This window comes from Vidua chalybeata, chromosome 3, assembly GCF_026979565.1.
Source record: "Vidua chalybeata isolate OUT-0048 chromosome 3, bVidCha1 merged haplotype, whole genome shotgun sequence".
NCBI lineage: Eukaryota > Metazoa > Chordata > Aves > Passeriformes > Viduidae > Vidua > Vidua chalybeata.
Window position 1 is genome coordinate 111,075,907 of NC_071532.1, and position 13,798 is coordinate 111,089,704.

The following is a 13,798-nucleotide window of genomic DNA, read 5'->3' on the forward strand; positions in this document are numbered from 1 at the left end:
AGAAGGGAAGAGTTCTTTGAAACGTCTCTCGTGGTTCAAGACAGCGTCTTGGAAAGTGCAGAACGATTTCTGAACTCCCCAGATCTGCAGCAGGGACAGATTCTGGGAGAGCTCATCCCCATTCTGACAGTGCTCTTGGTCCCCTCATCTAAACCATGATTAGAAACTGGCATTTTTACTGGGGCAGAGAAAATCAGTGTGTAAAATGTAAATAAGTACAAAATGCTTTCTACAAATTAAAAAAATTCTCCTCTGGATCGATGAATAGATTTATGAGACTTTGTTTTTTAAAAAATATGCAAAATGGGGGGAAAAAAGTCCCTTGAGCCAAGCATGGCATGAAATTGTACCAAGCTGAGAGATCAAGATTTTTCCAGCATTCAAGTTTATCAACAATAACTTTTTAACATCCCCAAAAGCTTGCAGTTACTACAGGTATCAAATGCAAAGTTTATGTCTTCATATGTGCTGCTTCTACTGTGTTTAAAATACAGTTTGCTTTTAAATGCAGGTTTAGATAATATTTAATATTAATGCTCACAAGCATTCATTATGCAGGGATTGTGCTATAAGACAGAGTGAAAACATGAAGTAGAATAAGCCAAACTTAAAATCCTAATAAAGCCATGAAATTAATCAAATTAATCTCAAGACTCATCTGGGCAGTGAGCAGAAATCAGGAATTCAGGGACTTTATAATCATTGGTATAAAAGGACATTTAGAAGCTTTTAATCTGGTACAAAGTGAATCACAGAATCCCAGAATCCCCTGAGCAGGAAGAGACCCACCAGGATCATCAAGTCCAACCCCTGGCCTTGCACAGGACAACCCAACAATCCCAATTAAAAAGTATTAAAATACTGAAAAGTACTGAGCAAATAAAGAGGAGTGAAGACCTTTTTTAAAAAAAAATATGGCTGCAATCCCAAGAGCATGAAATGAATTCATGTAGGGAAAAGTAATTTCTCCATACACAACCTTTTTTTTTTTAATTTATTTCAGCTGCTAGGACACTACAATTCCAAATCATCAATAATTATGGACATTATATTAAATTTATCTTTATTAAAGAATGATCAATACAACCTGTAACTTTAAAATTATGCGAAATAAATATCTTTTAACTCAAAAAAATTCTAACACAGTAACTTGATGTCTTAAAGGCTTGGTAACTACTAAAGAATGTGTGATGCACAATCACAGAATGGTTTGGGTGGAAGGGACCTCAGAGCTCAACCAGTTCCACCCCCTGCCATGGGCAGGGATATCTTCCACCATCCCAGGGTGCTCCAAGCCCTGTCCAGCCTGGCCTTGGACACTTCCAGGGATCCAGGGACAGCCACAGCTTCTCTGGGCACCCTGTGCCAGGGCCTCCCCACCCTCACAGCCACGAATTCCTTCCCAATATCCCATTTCTCTGTCAATCTGAAGCCATCACCCCTTGTTCTGTCACTCCAGGACTTTGTCCAAAGTCTCTCCATCTTTCTTGCAGGCTGCAATTACAGAATTATCACTGACAGACATAAAACAGAGACAATTTTTAGGGAGCACAGCTCATCCTTTGCTGCCCTGGCAGGTACCCCTCGACACAGACCAAAGGTCATTTTAAACAGAAACTACAGAAAAGGGATGAAAGAACTTTTTGGTACTTGTGGATAAGGTGAAGTCACTTAAAGACGTTTTAACTTGTCACTTCTGATCATAATCTTAATAAAAATCGAGGTTTTGTGTGCATTTACAATGCAAGGAACAAGGTGGGCTGGCTTGGCAACCAGGATAAATCCAGCTGTTTATGGAGTCAATGAAGAAATAGATCTGTGGTTAGCAGAGCCTTCACTAAACCAAAAGCCAGAGGGAGGCCATTTGTGCTTGAATTTGTAAGCATGAGGAGCATGAATGTTCCTGGGCTGAATAATGAGCCTCCTTGGTGCTTTGGGGCTGGTTTATGGTTCCTGGAAGGAACTGCTTTGTATTCAAATGCAGGATTTTATGCAAGCTTTAAAAAAGATACTTTTCACATTTAGTGAAACCTCTTGATATTAAAATGTGGGCACGTCACATGCCCTAATTTGGGGACAGTACTTATGAAAGAGATAAATTAAAACCTTACTGCTTATGGGTACACAGATTGTTGGGGGATCTGTTTCCAGCACAGGAGGAATCTGAGTGTCCTGCTGGGGACACTGGGGTTACTGGGAACCCCGGCAAGGGGAGCTGCCTGCTCATGGTGTGGTCAGTGATGAGGAGGGGACATTTCAGCTTCTTTTGGTGGCTTTCCTCCGTGCCTCACGACCTTAAAACATGTCCCTTTAGAATTCCACGTCTCCATCCTGCTTTTCCCAGTCGTGTCACAGCTCCCCTGAAAGCCCCAGGATCTTACTGCTCACCTGAGTTCTCCAAGTTATCCTCCTTCCTTCCTTCCCTTCTCCCACTCCTCCATTCAGATTGCCCAGGGTTTCATTCTTAGCCCCTTTTCCAGCATTCTTACTCCTTTATCTCTTTATCTCAGGACATTGGGAGGGGCTGCCCAGGGAGGTTTGGAGTCCCCATCCCTGGAGGTGTCCCAGGAATGACTGGATGTGGCACTCAGTGACAAGGTGGGGATCGGGTCACAGGTTGGACTCGGTGGTCTTTGAGCTCTTTTCCAACCTGAATGATCCTGATTCTATCATTCTGCCTCCAGTTCTTTATTCTGTCACTGTCAAATTGGCCTCCTGCGTGTCAGCCAGAGCTTTGGTAATGTTGTTATTCTATTCTTGTAAGAGAAATAATAATTAGCACACCTTTTAAATTAACATTCTTACCCTTAGACCATAGAGCCAGCTTAAAACAGACCCATTTTTACCTACAAAATATTTTTTCATAGTTTTTTCATTTTGTCATTGACATTCTGGCCACTAAAAACTCTCTTAATAGAAACAGCTCAGAAAAAAAATCTACTTTTACTTTCCACAAATAAAACATTTTTGATAGAGAGCTATCTATATTTAGATGGATGGGCAACTTCACCTCCACAGACCTCCAGACGACTCTTCCAATCTACACTACCCTACTATGACCCAATACAGTGCAAACCTTCACTTTTTAGTTTTCATTTTAAATAATTACCAAAAAACAAAAAACAAAAAAAAAAAAAAAAAAAAAAAAAAAAAAAAAAAAAAAACCACCAAACAAACAAAAGAAAAGCACAATGAAAAATAACCCCTGCAAATGCTTCTCAAGTATTAGTTGCATGTTTTTGAAACAAAAATATCCACAGCAAGAAAAACTCCACAAAAGGAAAATATTCTTCACAATGAAAGTAGTTAAGCACAAGAACAAGGTGCCTAAAAATGGGATTAAAAGCTTGGAGATTTTCAGAAGTCAATGAGCAAGGCCCCAACTTTGAAGGCTGCCTTGCTCAGAGCAAGGAACTGAAGTATAAAAACTTCCAGAATCCCTAACTTGTCTGTAACCGTATAAAATGATATTTTAGTTCATCATTGTCTGTCTTAAGCAGGATAACAACAATTTTAAATGGACAAAAATATTTCTAGATTTTAAATGTATCAACATTCTTACTTCTTTTACCTTCCTCATTTGATTGCAGGTATTTCTGAACCCTAAAACACACAATAGACGAAGTTGAACTAGAAGTCAGTCCAGAACCTGGCTCTCCCTCCAAGAGAAGAGCAACTTCCTAGAATATTTTCCACCTCTATTCCATATCCCCCAGTGGTTCTTCCATGACTTTGCCCAGTCCCTTTCAGGAATGTGGACACTTACAGCTCACAAACTACAAATGAGATTTATGTCCTGTTGTCCTTTACAGCTTTAAAGCAATTCTGTACCAGGTTGATTTTTTACAAACACTAAACAATAATTAACTAAAAAAAAAAAAAAAAAAAAAAAAAAAAAGCTTTTAGAGAATATTTTTCCTCAGTCCTAATTCAGTAGGTGGTTTAACATGAAGAGGTGCCTGATCACTTCCCCTGCAGCAGCTGTGTCATTTCCACTCTTCAAAAACCCATTCTCCAAACCTGCCACTGGAATTTCTCTCATTAATCGAGCTCAATAAGTCCTCGAAAGCCTTTGGTAAAACAGACACTAGATTACATTAATTAATCATTTAAATTTTCTTCTGATTTTGCTTCGACTGCCACAGGCAGCTCTGCCTCTTCAAAGGTACCTCCAGTGCCAGCACAATAACCACAGTTCAGAAGGGCAGCAGGAGAATTGAAGCCGAGGTACATTAAGGGAAAATTTGAGCCAATTTATTTGCATCATATATCCTACCAATTATTGTTCTAAGTGAAGTTAAAACCCCCTCCTGCTCTGACTTCATTTTCACAAAACAATAAGAAATTGGGGGGGGTGGTGCAGGAATGTATTTCATTTTTAAGGGATGCCTCTCTTGAGGATATATAAAGGGAAAATATTTATTAACCTGCATGTCTCAAACCAGGTGATGGCACATGAGGATTCATCTTTTCTAAATTTAAATTGGTTCTTCATTAGAAACCTTTTCAGAGATTTTCTGCAACCAAAACCAGCAATTCAGCCCTTTAAGTACACAGTAACCTTCTCCTGCTGCTTCTCAAAACTCATCCTCCTACATGTGCATTCCTTCTAATTCTACTTGTCAGTAAATAATCTCTTTGATAATTGAATATGTTTATCCATTCTACCCAAAATTTAGACACAGTAAAAACAAAAATGCACAGTACAAACTATGAAATAACTGCAAATAATTGCAAATAATACACCACCATTCATCAGTATGCACTGTTCATAAAAACCCTTTTGATATTGTTAGTGTTAAACTGATTTACATGGGTAAACTGAGAAATATTTACCTTTATGGTTCAGCATGGTTCAGTGGTGGCTTGGCAGTGCTGAGTTAACAGGTGATGATCTTAAAAGTGTTTTCCAACCTGAACCATTCTGTGAGTCCTAATATACAAGAATCAAAAAGACCTTTGTAAAAGTGAGGAGTCATCAGCACCAATCACTTAAATCAAATAACTAAAAAATTCTCATTTCTTGGGCGATCACACCTGTTACCATTTCACACAGAGAATGGCAGACTCTGTGAAGCATCCAAACATCAAGAATGTCTAGAGGTATCGTGAATTCCTTCAAAAACAACACTGAGGAGCAGACACCCAAAATTCACTGTCACCATCAGGTGGTGAATCATCAATGACTGGTCTCAAACAAAATTCAATAGCAGGACAAAGCAATCTCCCATTTATGTGTCTGTAACACCCATTTGTAACTGCCTGTATTTATAAAAACCACAAAAAGCAGGGCACAGAATGTCACTGTGAAACCTGTGCTCTGCCTTATTGGGTGAGAAAGAGGAGTGACCCCACCAGGAGTTAATAACCGCCTTATAATTTAGTCAAGCACAAGAGGTTCTTGCATATGGAGTGTCAAAAAATAGAGTGATCTCAGTGTGCGAGGTCACTGAGCTGTCAGGAACAGAGGCAGAGGCACACCAACAAGAAATCATGATGCTGAGGAAGAAAAAAAAGGGAGAAAAAATTCTAATTTAAGGAAATTTAAACATTAGATCCAAGCTGGTCTAGTGGAAGGTGTCCCTGCCCATGGAGGGGGTTTGGAAGGAGTTGATCTTTAACATCTCTTCCAGCTCAGCCCCTTCCATGACTCTGGGATCCAAAAGAGTCCTGAAGACTGACTGTGTATTTTTCTACTCAAAAAGCGTCAGTATGGACCAGGAACCTCCCCAAAAGCTGTTTAGAGTGTTGCTGTAGTGCTCTGTCAGCTGAAGGAGTTTAACAGCAGTCAGACCGACTCAAAACCAGAAAACTCATTTACTATGACGACACAGCCTATCACAGACAGAAATGTATTATTCCAGGTGTGATCCTGGGATGGGTCAACCAAGCATGGGCTGAGCTCCTTTCTGCCAAGTATTTGAAAAGTTTGTAAATATTCCCCACTCTGTCCTCACCTCACTGGTAATGTGTGGATTGAAAGCAGCTGTCTCCACAAAGCTACTCCACCAACGTCTGGTGGTGCCTCCAAAACCAAGGGAGCAGAACACTTGTGCTTGTCCTACACTTCCAGACCCCAAGGATTAATTCTCCACCTTATCCAGAAGTTTCTCCACATGGCTGCACAGTTCATGAACTTCTAAAGCAGGAGAATGAGAAGATGGCTCCCACAAGCAGTGGGAACACAGAAAAGCTGTCTGACATGGAAGAAATTCACTGAGACCCATGGCAGCACCTCTTACTTTCAGTCACTGAAGGATGCAGTGTGGAAGGATCACTGAGGTGTGGTATTGGAATGAATCATGCAAGACTCCGTTTTCTTCATGCAGGAAAAAGCCCATTCTTTATTCACATAACTCACTTTTACAGTTTTCACAGACCCTGTGTGAAGCACCAATTGGTTAGCAGCTTTCTTGCCAATTACTCTATTGGTTAGTAAAAGGTATTTTACTTGTCCACCAAATCTCTCTATTCTTAAACCGTTTACAGATTTTCTTCACTGATTCTCACAGGATAGATCTATTGTTTATGCAGGTGCCACTTATTTTTCTCCCCAAGAACAGACTGTTGTGCAAACGGATTCTACTTCCCAAGATATTTTCACATGGGAACTTAGCTAGCTGCTTAGCTGCACTTAGAAGAAGTGACAGGCTAGCTGGTAATCTAGCAGAGCAAGGCCTGGTTTTATGAGGCTGTTCTTTTATAATTCTTTTACCTATCACGACAGCGTGGAGCCCAAACCCCTGCTCACAGTGGAACAAATCCAACATTCAATCCAACTGCTCAGGGTCACCTCCAATCAAGATTTTGAATTCTCCAAGGCTGGTGATTCACACTCTGACTATGAAGAGTATTTTCCTTAATGCAATCACGCCTTTCCCTGTCATGGGTTTTGCTGTTCATCAAGAAAACAATTGATAATCATCACTGATGTGGAGCTGGAGGTGTGATAAATCCTCCGTATCAAACACGGCTCAGGAAGCTGCTTGTGACACACAACAGCTTCAGCTTCCAAATTATTTTCAAGCATAGTGCCCATTGTATGGATTCTGGTACATAAATAAATCAGGAATGGTGATGGCCACTTTGCCAAGCACAAATCATAAATGTGACATCAAAAAATATCCATCCCCTCATTGTACACTGAGCAAACACCCCTCGAAAAAGACATCAGAACATTATTCACGCTCCTCTTCAGCGCACAAATTACAGGCAATGTTACAAACCCCATAATCTTCCAATTTGGACAGGGTCTATCAATTTGGAACTGTGCTTGGCAACACTTCCAACCTGACTGCCCTGCCAGCTTACCTGGAGTTTGGGAAATGTCCTGCCAGCAACCACCTGAGCATGGCTGTGTCTGGCTTCTTGTTATTTCAGGTATGTCTGGACAGCTCCTTCCCACTCCCAGGAAGTCTCAAGAAGTGGAAAAAGACTTAAAAATTTTATGGAAGAGCCCAAAAAGATCAGTCAACACTATTTAAGGGGTTCAACACCCATCTTAGTGCTAACAATGAAAATAGCTTGATGGTGGCACCATGAGGTATCAGCCCACATTAGCTCTAACCTAAGGAGATTCAGGAAATTCAAATAAGTGGTACCACTCGAGTTCCTTGCTAACATTTATTTACTGCAGCTTTATACATATCAGTGGCTGCAGAAAAGTGGATATGTGGTAGAAAGTTGAGAAAACTGTGCTTCCCCTTTATTTGGAGAAAATAAATGTGTAACATGCTCATAGAAGAACTCCCAGACTGAAGATTAAGGTTCGAGTGTCACAAATCGAGAAAACCTCAGCTTTTATTTGTGAATTCTCAGAAAGCAGGACAAAGCCATGAAGGAAAGGAATGGGAATGCTGTATACCAGAAAGTACTCCATGAGCAGAGATTTATAATTAATCAGCAAGAGGGATGCAGCACTGTTTTACAAGGCAATAATCTAGCCCCATTCCCTAAGGAAAAGCCTTGGAGAATGAAGGCCAAGTAGCTTTTTCAAACAAGGCAACTGGATTATTGCCCCATAAAGCAGCACAGCTCTGTGATTATTACCTTGGTGCTACATGCCCTTTTAAAAATGGTTTTCCCCCATAAATGTTTAAAACCTCCCAAGTAAAAAAGATCAGGGGAAGGGAAAGGAGATGTGGGGTAGAAAGCAACACATTTAATGTTTTCTTCTAATTTCCTGAGAAATACCAAGCACGCGACGTAAAAGAAATGCTTTCAATCGGGGTTATTACAAATAGCAGCAATAAATCCTATTAATAAGCAGCATACTAAGATTTTATGTCTCTCTTATTCTTCACATGTTGTTTCCTCTCTCTGCTTGCTCCCTCCCTTTTCACACTCTCTCAAAAGCAGAAGCATTTTTCTTTATTTACAATTTTTGTAACATTTCAGTTTCACTTTATATTTGATACACCAACCCCAAAACAAGGCAGAGACTCCAATACCTCCCAGAATCTTATTAGTGACGGCTCATAAAACTTCAAGCCACAATTAGCCTTTGTCCTGTACAAAAAAGAAGATCTTTTTTGAGAACACAGAGTCCTGTCCCCTTGGCTGAACCCTGCCTTGACCTGTGTGACAACTCCAGGCTGTGCCACGTGTGCTCAGGATCAAAAATCAATTTTCTTTAGAACAGGCATATCCAGAACAGCCTGTGTACATCCCATCAGACCAGTAATGTAACAAAAATTCAATATACCAGCTGAAGAAAAGATTCCTGGTCAGATGCTCTGAATACCCCAAGGATGGACTAAACTCTTCACGTGTGAATTAAAAGCAAAGCACCAGCTCCATTCACAGCACTAAATATGCACAATTCACTGAATAAGAACAAGATCAAAATAAGAAAATTCAGCAGACTTCCAAATCCTTGGATTCTGAGAATATTTAGACATGTCCCAGCTGCCTCAAGAGTCTGACATCTATTCAAGGTACTGAATTTGAAAGAAAATAACAAGTGGAAGTTTTACAAATATTTCCTGTCTAAAAACTCTTCTTTCTTCCATTTGAAAAACTTTGCAATTCCTTTCATAAAAATTTCTTTGTAAAGGCAAACAACCAAAACAAATATGATTTCGACTGATGTTGTTTTGAAAACATTAAATGGAATCCCACTGGGAAATTAAATGGAAATGTCACCTCTAATAATGGGAGAGAAATGATTCATAGGCAGACTCTAACATTTTAAAATATGTTACCTACATAATTAGAGGAGCCTGATTTTCCAAAGGAGCAGTCTCACACACCTTCCAATAAAATCAAAGCCCAAATACAGGCTGTGAAAGCCACTTTCAACATATGTGCTTCAAATATTTTGTCACAGTGCAGAAATTAAATCTGGGAAGCCCTGGAAGTCTGTTCCTGCTACCTAAGACATGGAACTCACAGGGTTCCAACTGCTTCAGGAATGTCTTTTTGGAATAACTGCTGACACCAATGACAAAATGACAGCTTGGTTTAACAATGTCTGAAATACACAAAATACCTTTAATATCTTTATGACCACTTAAACTTAAGCCATTCCATTAAAGGCACTGGGACTTTGGAATTTGCAACTGCGTGACCAAAAAAAATCATCAAATAAAAAAGGTGATACTTCCCAGGTTGGAAGGGGAGAAGAAAGGTTTAATTTCACTTGCTGGCAAACAAACAAATTTTTTAAAGCTCAAGTTTTATGTAATTCAGACAGAAGCTGTGTGGGGATAGCAAACACTCAAGTCCCACCATTCCAGTCCAATCCCACTACAGCCTGTGAGGTGCAAGTTTCAACTCAGCCAAAACAGAGTTAACAACACAGAACATTTTCTCCAGGCTCTTCAATTTTATATAAAGCAAATTTTATCTGAAACTGCTAAGCAGTATTCATAGGTTATGAATAAAACAATTTAAAGGATAATCTAAGGGAGCCTTTCCATCAATATTAAAGCCATTGCACTTTATACTGAGTTACTGGAGAAGGATATTCCTCTTACTGCTCCCAAACTGTGATTCCCAAACTAGGAATTGCAGCCTGGGACATGGGATCTGCAGGTGATCCATACAGAATTATTTTCAGGTGTATCTTTAGCTCTGCAATTCTGACAAGAAGTTTGAAGTCCTTTTCTGAGCACCCACAGGAGTGAGGAAAAAAACTTTTTTGTATCATTTATTTTCTCATTGAGGAGCCAGGACCTGGGATTTTTTTTTTAATACAGCAAGTGGGGTTCATTTGCAGGAAAAGGTGGGAACATTTTCATCGACTGTGTTGAATGTCTCAGTTCCCCCTTCTGTAACTGCAGCATCTGTGGGGTCTCCCTTTGGGGTGGAGCATCATGGAATCATGGAATGGTTTGGGGTGGAAGGGACCTCAAAGATCATCCAATCCCACCCTCTGCCATGGGCAGGGACACCTTCCACTATCCCAGGTTGCTCCAAGCCCTGCCCAACCTGGCCTTGGACACTTCCAGGGATCCAGGGGCAGCCACAGCTTCTCTGGGCAACCTCCCCACCCTCAAAAGGAACAATTTCTCCATAATATCTAAGTTGGCTTCACAGCAAAGCCTCACAGCTTCCCAGTAACAGGAAGGAATTTTCCATACTGCTGCCATCTCTAGAGGATCCGTAAGGACAAGAATTTTGAGATGTGAGTGTCTGATCCAGGAATACAAAAGACCCCATCTGGACAGAAAGTGTCAGGAGAAAACTCAGGTGGCTCCAGCAGAAATCGTGCAGGTGCCTTCAAGGCAGCAGAAAGACCAGTGGAGGTCCTGCTTTTCAGTCTATTAATGGTTTAAGGATCACAGGAAGTGCACTCCAAGTTTTCCATCAGGTATTTTGACTTTTGGGCCACACAAGCCTCCCAGTCTCATCCTGAGACATGCAAATGACAGATTTCATTTTCACATGTCCCTCAGAAAGGCAGTGAAGGGTCAGCCTGTCCCTCATTGTAGCATTAAACAAAAGCCAGCCTGAAGCTCAAAGGCACTTTTTAAATCTAATAACTGTATTCACTACCTAAATCGATGAACTTTTTACACATAAAAATGACTCGTAGAAGAAGAACGGTGAATTTGAGGCAACATGAGAAACTCCAGCTCCTACCACAGGCTTTTAAGGAAATGCTTCACTACAGGGTGGGCAGACAAGGATTTCACACATTTGTTTGGTTTATTTTTAACTATTACAAATGAAATTGGAATTATTTGCTAATAAATAATTACAGAGTTTTTGGTCTAAATGTCACCCAGAAACTCAAACTGAAGCAGGTGTACAAACTGAGTTGAATATCAGAATATTTGGAAAATTTATGAGAAAAACAAAAAAATCTTTAAACAAACATTATGATACCTGATTATAATGCAAAAATGTAAATGGTTTAATTACCTCAAAGAAGCACATGAGCAAAAAGTCTTTCACCATATATATAGATATATATATGCATATTGTATAGATGCATATACACCCCTCTCATCTTTAAATAAAATCCTCTATGTGAAGAATTAGGTTTAATAAAACACACCAGTAAGCTAAGAATAATTTTTAAAAATGCACATAAGGACATTGCAGTTACTCAAAAGCAAAGGGAGAAAAAAATTCTTGAACATAAAGAAAAATCCAAATATGCTAAAAAAATCCAAGCAAGTAGAGGGTGTAAATAGCTTTAACTGACATGCAGCTGTAATACAATAGGATTACTGACTCTTAATATGCTGTCCAAAATTAAATTAATTTAATTGGCTCTGTTCCCTCATACCTCAGGAACACAGGACAAAGATAAAACTCTTTCCCTGCCAGCACAGGAGGTTGATCATTTACTACAAAGCATGGAGGGCAAGGAAAATCGATGCTGCAGAGTAAAAGAGCTCTGCATAACCAACCGATTTCTGTTCCTAATAGCAAAAGAAAAGTGACCATGAAAACTTGTCTGGAGTCACTTCTTGGCAAGACTTCACCTAAAAGCATTTTTCTCATCCCCACTTTCTTTACTTGGTTTCCTTCATCCTACTTCTGTCGTTTTTTTGCATTTTTTTTCACTATCTCATTATGTTAATTTTTTTTTTTCATTTTCAAACTACCTTTGGCTGCTGAATACCCAAAAGATTTGTTTCAATGAGCTCCTTGCAAAAGAAGCCACAAAGTAAATACAAGCCTGGCCACTCCGGGGCACAGGGCTGTGCCCTTTCACAATGAGACACCATCAGGAATGTTTTCCAGTAATATCAGGCATAATTCCTGCCAGTGGGATTGTGCCTGATCCCAGAGGATGGAACAGATGAGAGGAAATACCACAGGCAAAATTCTCCACATTTCAAAGACAGCTCAAAGGTGACGTCTGCAGTCGGGAGCACTGAGATTGTCTGTGATAATGACAATTGTGAGGACATTTGTCATGCAAGGGACACACAAGTTTCATGTAGAGAACGACAACAGAGCACAGAAACAACTTTGCTTTTTAAAAGTAAAAAAGTACAGTAAGAGAAAACCCTAAAAGTTCACAAAGAGTGATCAGAGTATTGTGAACTTTGCGGCACTAAAAGGTCATAAAATCCAGAGATGCCGTTGGTTGGCACAGGTGGGTGCAGGATTTGAAAAAATCCTGGAATGGTTTGGGTCAGGAGAGACCTTAAAGTCCCACCCCCTGCCATGAGCAGGGATACCTTCCACTATCCCAAGTTGATTCAAGACCTGCCCAGCCTGGCCTTGGACACTTCCAGGGATCCAGGGGCAGCCACAGCTTCTCTGGGCACCCTGTGCCAGGGCCTCCCCACCCTCACAGCCAGGAATTCCTTCCCAATATCCCATCCATCCCTGCCCCCTGGCAGTGGGAAGCCACTCCCTGTGTCCTGTCCCTCCATCCCATGTCCCAAGTCCCTCTCCAGCTCTCCTGGAGCCCCTTTAGGCCCTGGAAGGGGCTCTGAGCTCTCCCTGGATCCTTCTCTTCTCCAGGTGAGCACCCCCAGCTCTCCCAGCCTGGCTCCAGAGCAGAGGGGCTCCAGCTCCTGGAACATCTTTGTCCTCTTGTCTCAAACCTTTTAAACACGTCTGTGTCTTTTTATGCTGCTTTTAGGAGAAAATTATTTAGAACCTTCTGTGTTTTACTGGGAACTATTCCACCTGCAGCTCCAAGAGCTTGGAATTAGATAATGACCAAATCTCCCGAGAAGTGCCCAGCTCTGGCTGCTGACTCTGAGGGAAAACAGGAGTAATGAGTCCCACACATCTACGCTGCACATCCTGATCCTGGCCCAATTCTCTCATGGGAGTCTAAAGAGACCAGTTCAAGTTAAAATGTTTCAGAGTAACAGCTAAGGCCACAAGAAAATGAATTTACAAGATGTTAATTGAGCATCCATAAAAATATTCTCCCTTTTCATCAAGACACATTGGGCAAAGTGCATCACTCTTAAAATTGTTGTCTAAAAAGTTAGAAAGGTTGGAGAGAACTGGCAATAGTTGGGCCTTTACATTAGCATAAACACATCAAATATTCATTACAGTCGAGCACTCATTATGTCAGCAGCTGAATTAAATAACAAGAATAATGTTTCCCAACTATAAAAATAAGTGCCACAACAGTCTCCTGCACCAGAGCAATTTTCAGGAGGAGACAGTGAGACAGTGTTGCAGAACCACATTGTTCTCTCTGATAAAACTGCTTCATTCACTACAAATGTATTGGCTTTTAACAGTTCCTTTTCACATGAATTTCTACCAAAGAGAAAGAATTATGTTCTACGGCGTGAATCCATAAGAAAGGAAAAGCATTATACTGGGACAATGGGGTTTATTGCAACAGCAGAATGTATCTTAAATG

General features: G+C 40.4%; 1 protein-coding gene across 3 annotated transcripts in view; it reads right to left on the bottom strand.

Moving 5' to 3' along the window:
* Window positions 1–13,798, bottom strand: part of MSRA (methionine sulfoxide reductase A) — a 227,889-nt gene that overhangs the window by 192,188 nt on the left and 21,903 nt on the right. Inside the window, exon 1 of one of the 3 annotated variants that reach the window (XM_053937707.1) lies at window positions 4,837–4,868. The exons of the other annotated variants lie outside the window; for them this stretch is intronic. Within the exon in view, the coding sequence (XP_053793682.1) occupies window positions 4,837–4,852 (16 nt within the window). The 5' untranslated portion in view covers window positions 4,853–4,868. Of the gene's footprint in view, window positions 1–4,836; window positions 4,869–13,798 lie in introns of those variants that run through there. 3 annotated transcript variants of the gene reach the window in all.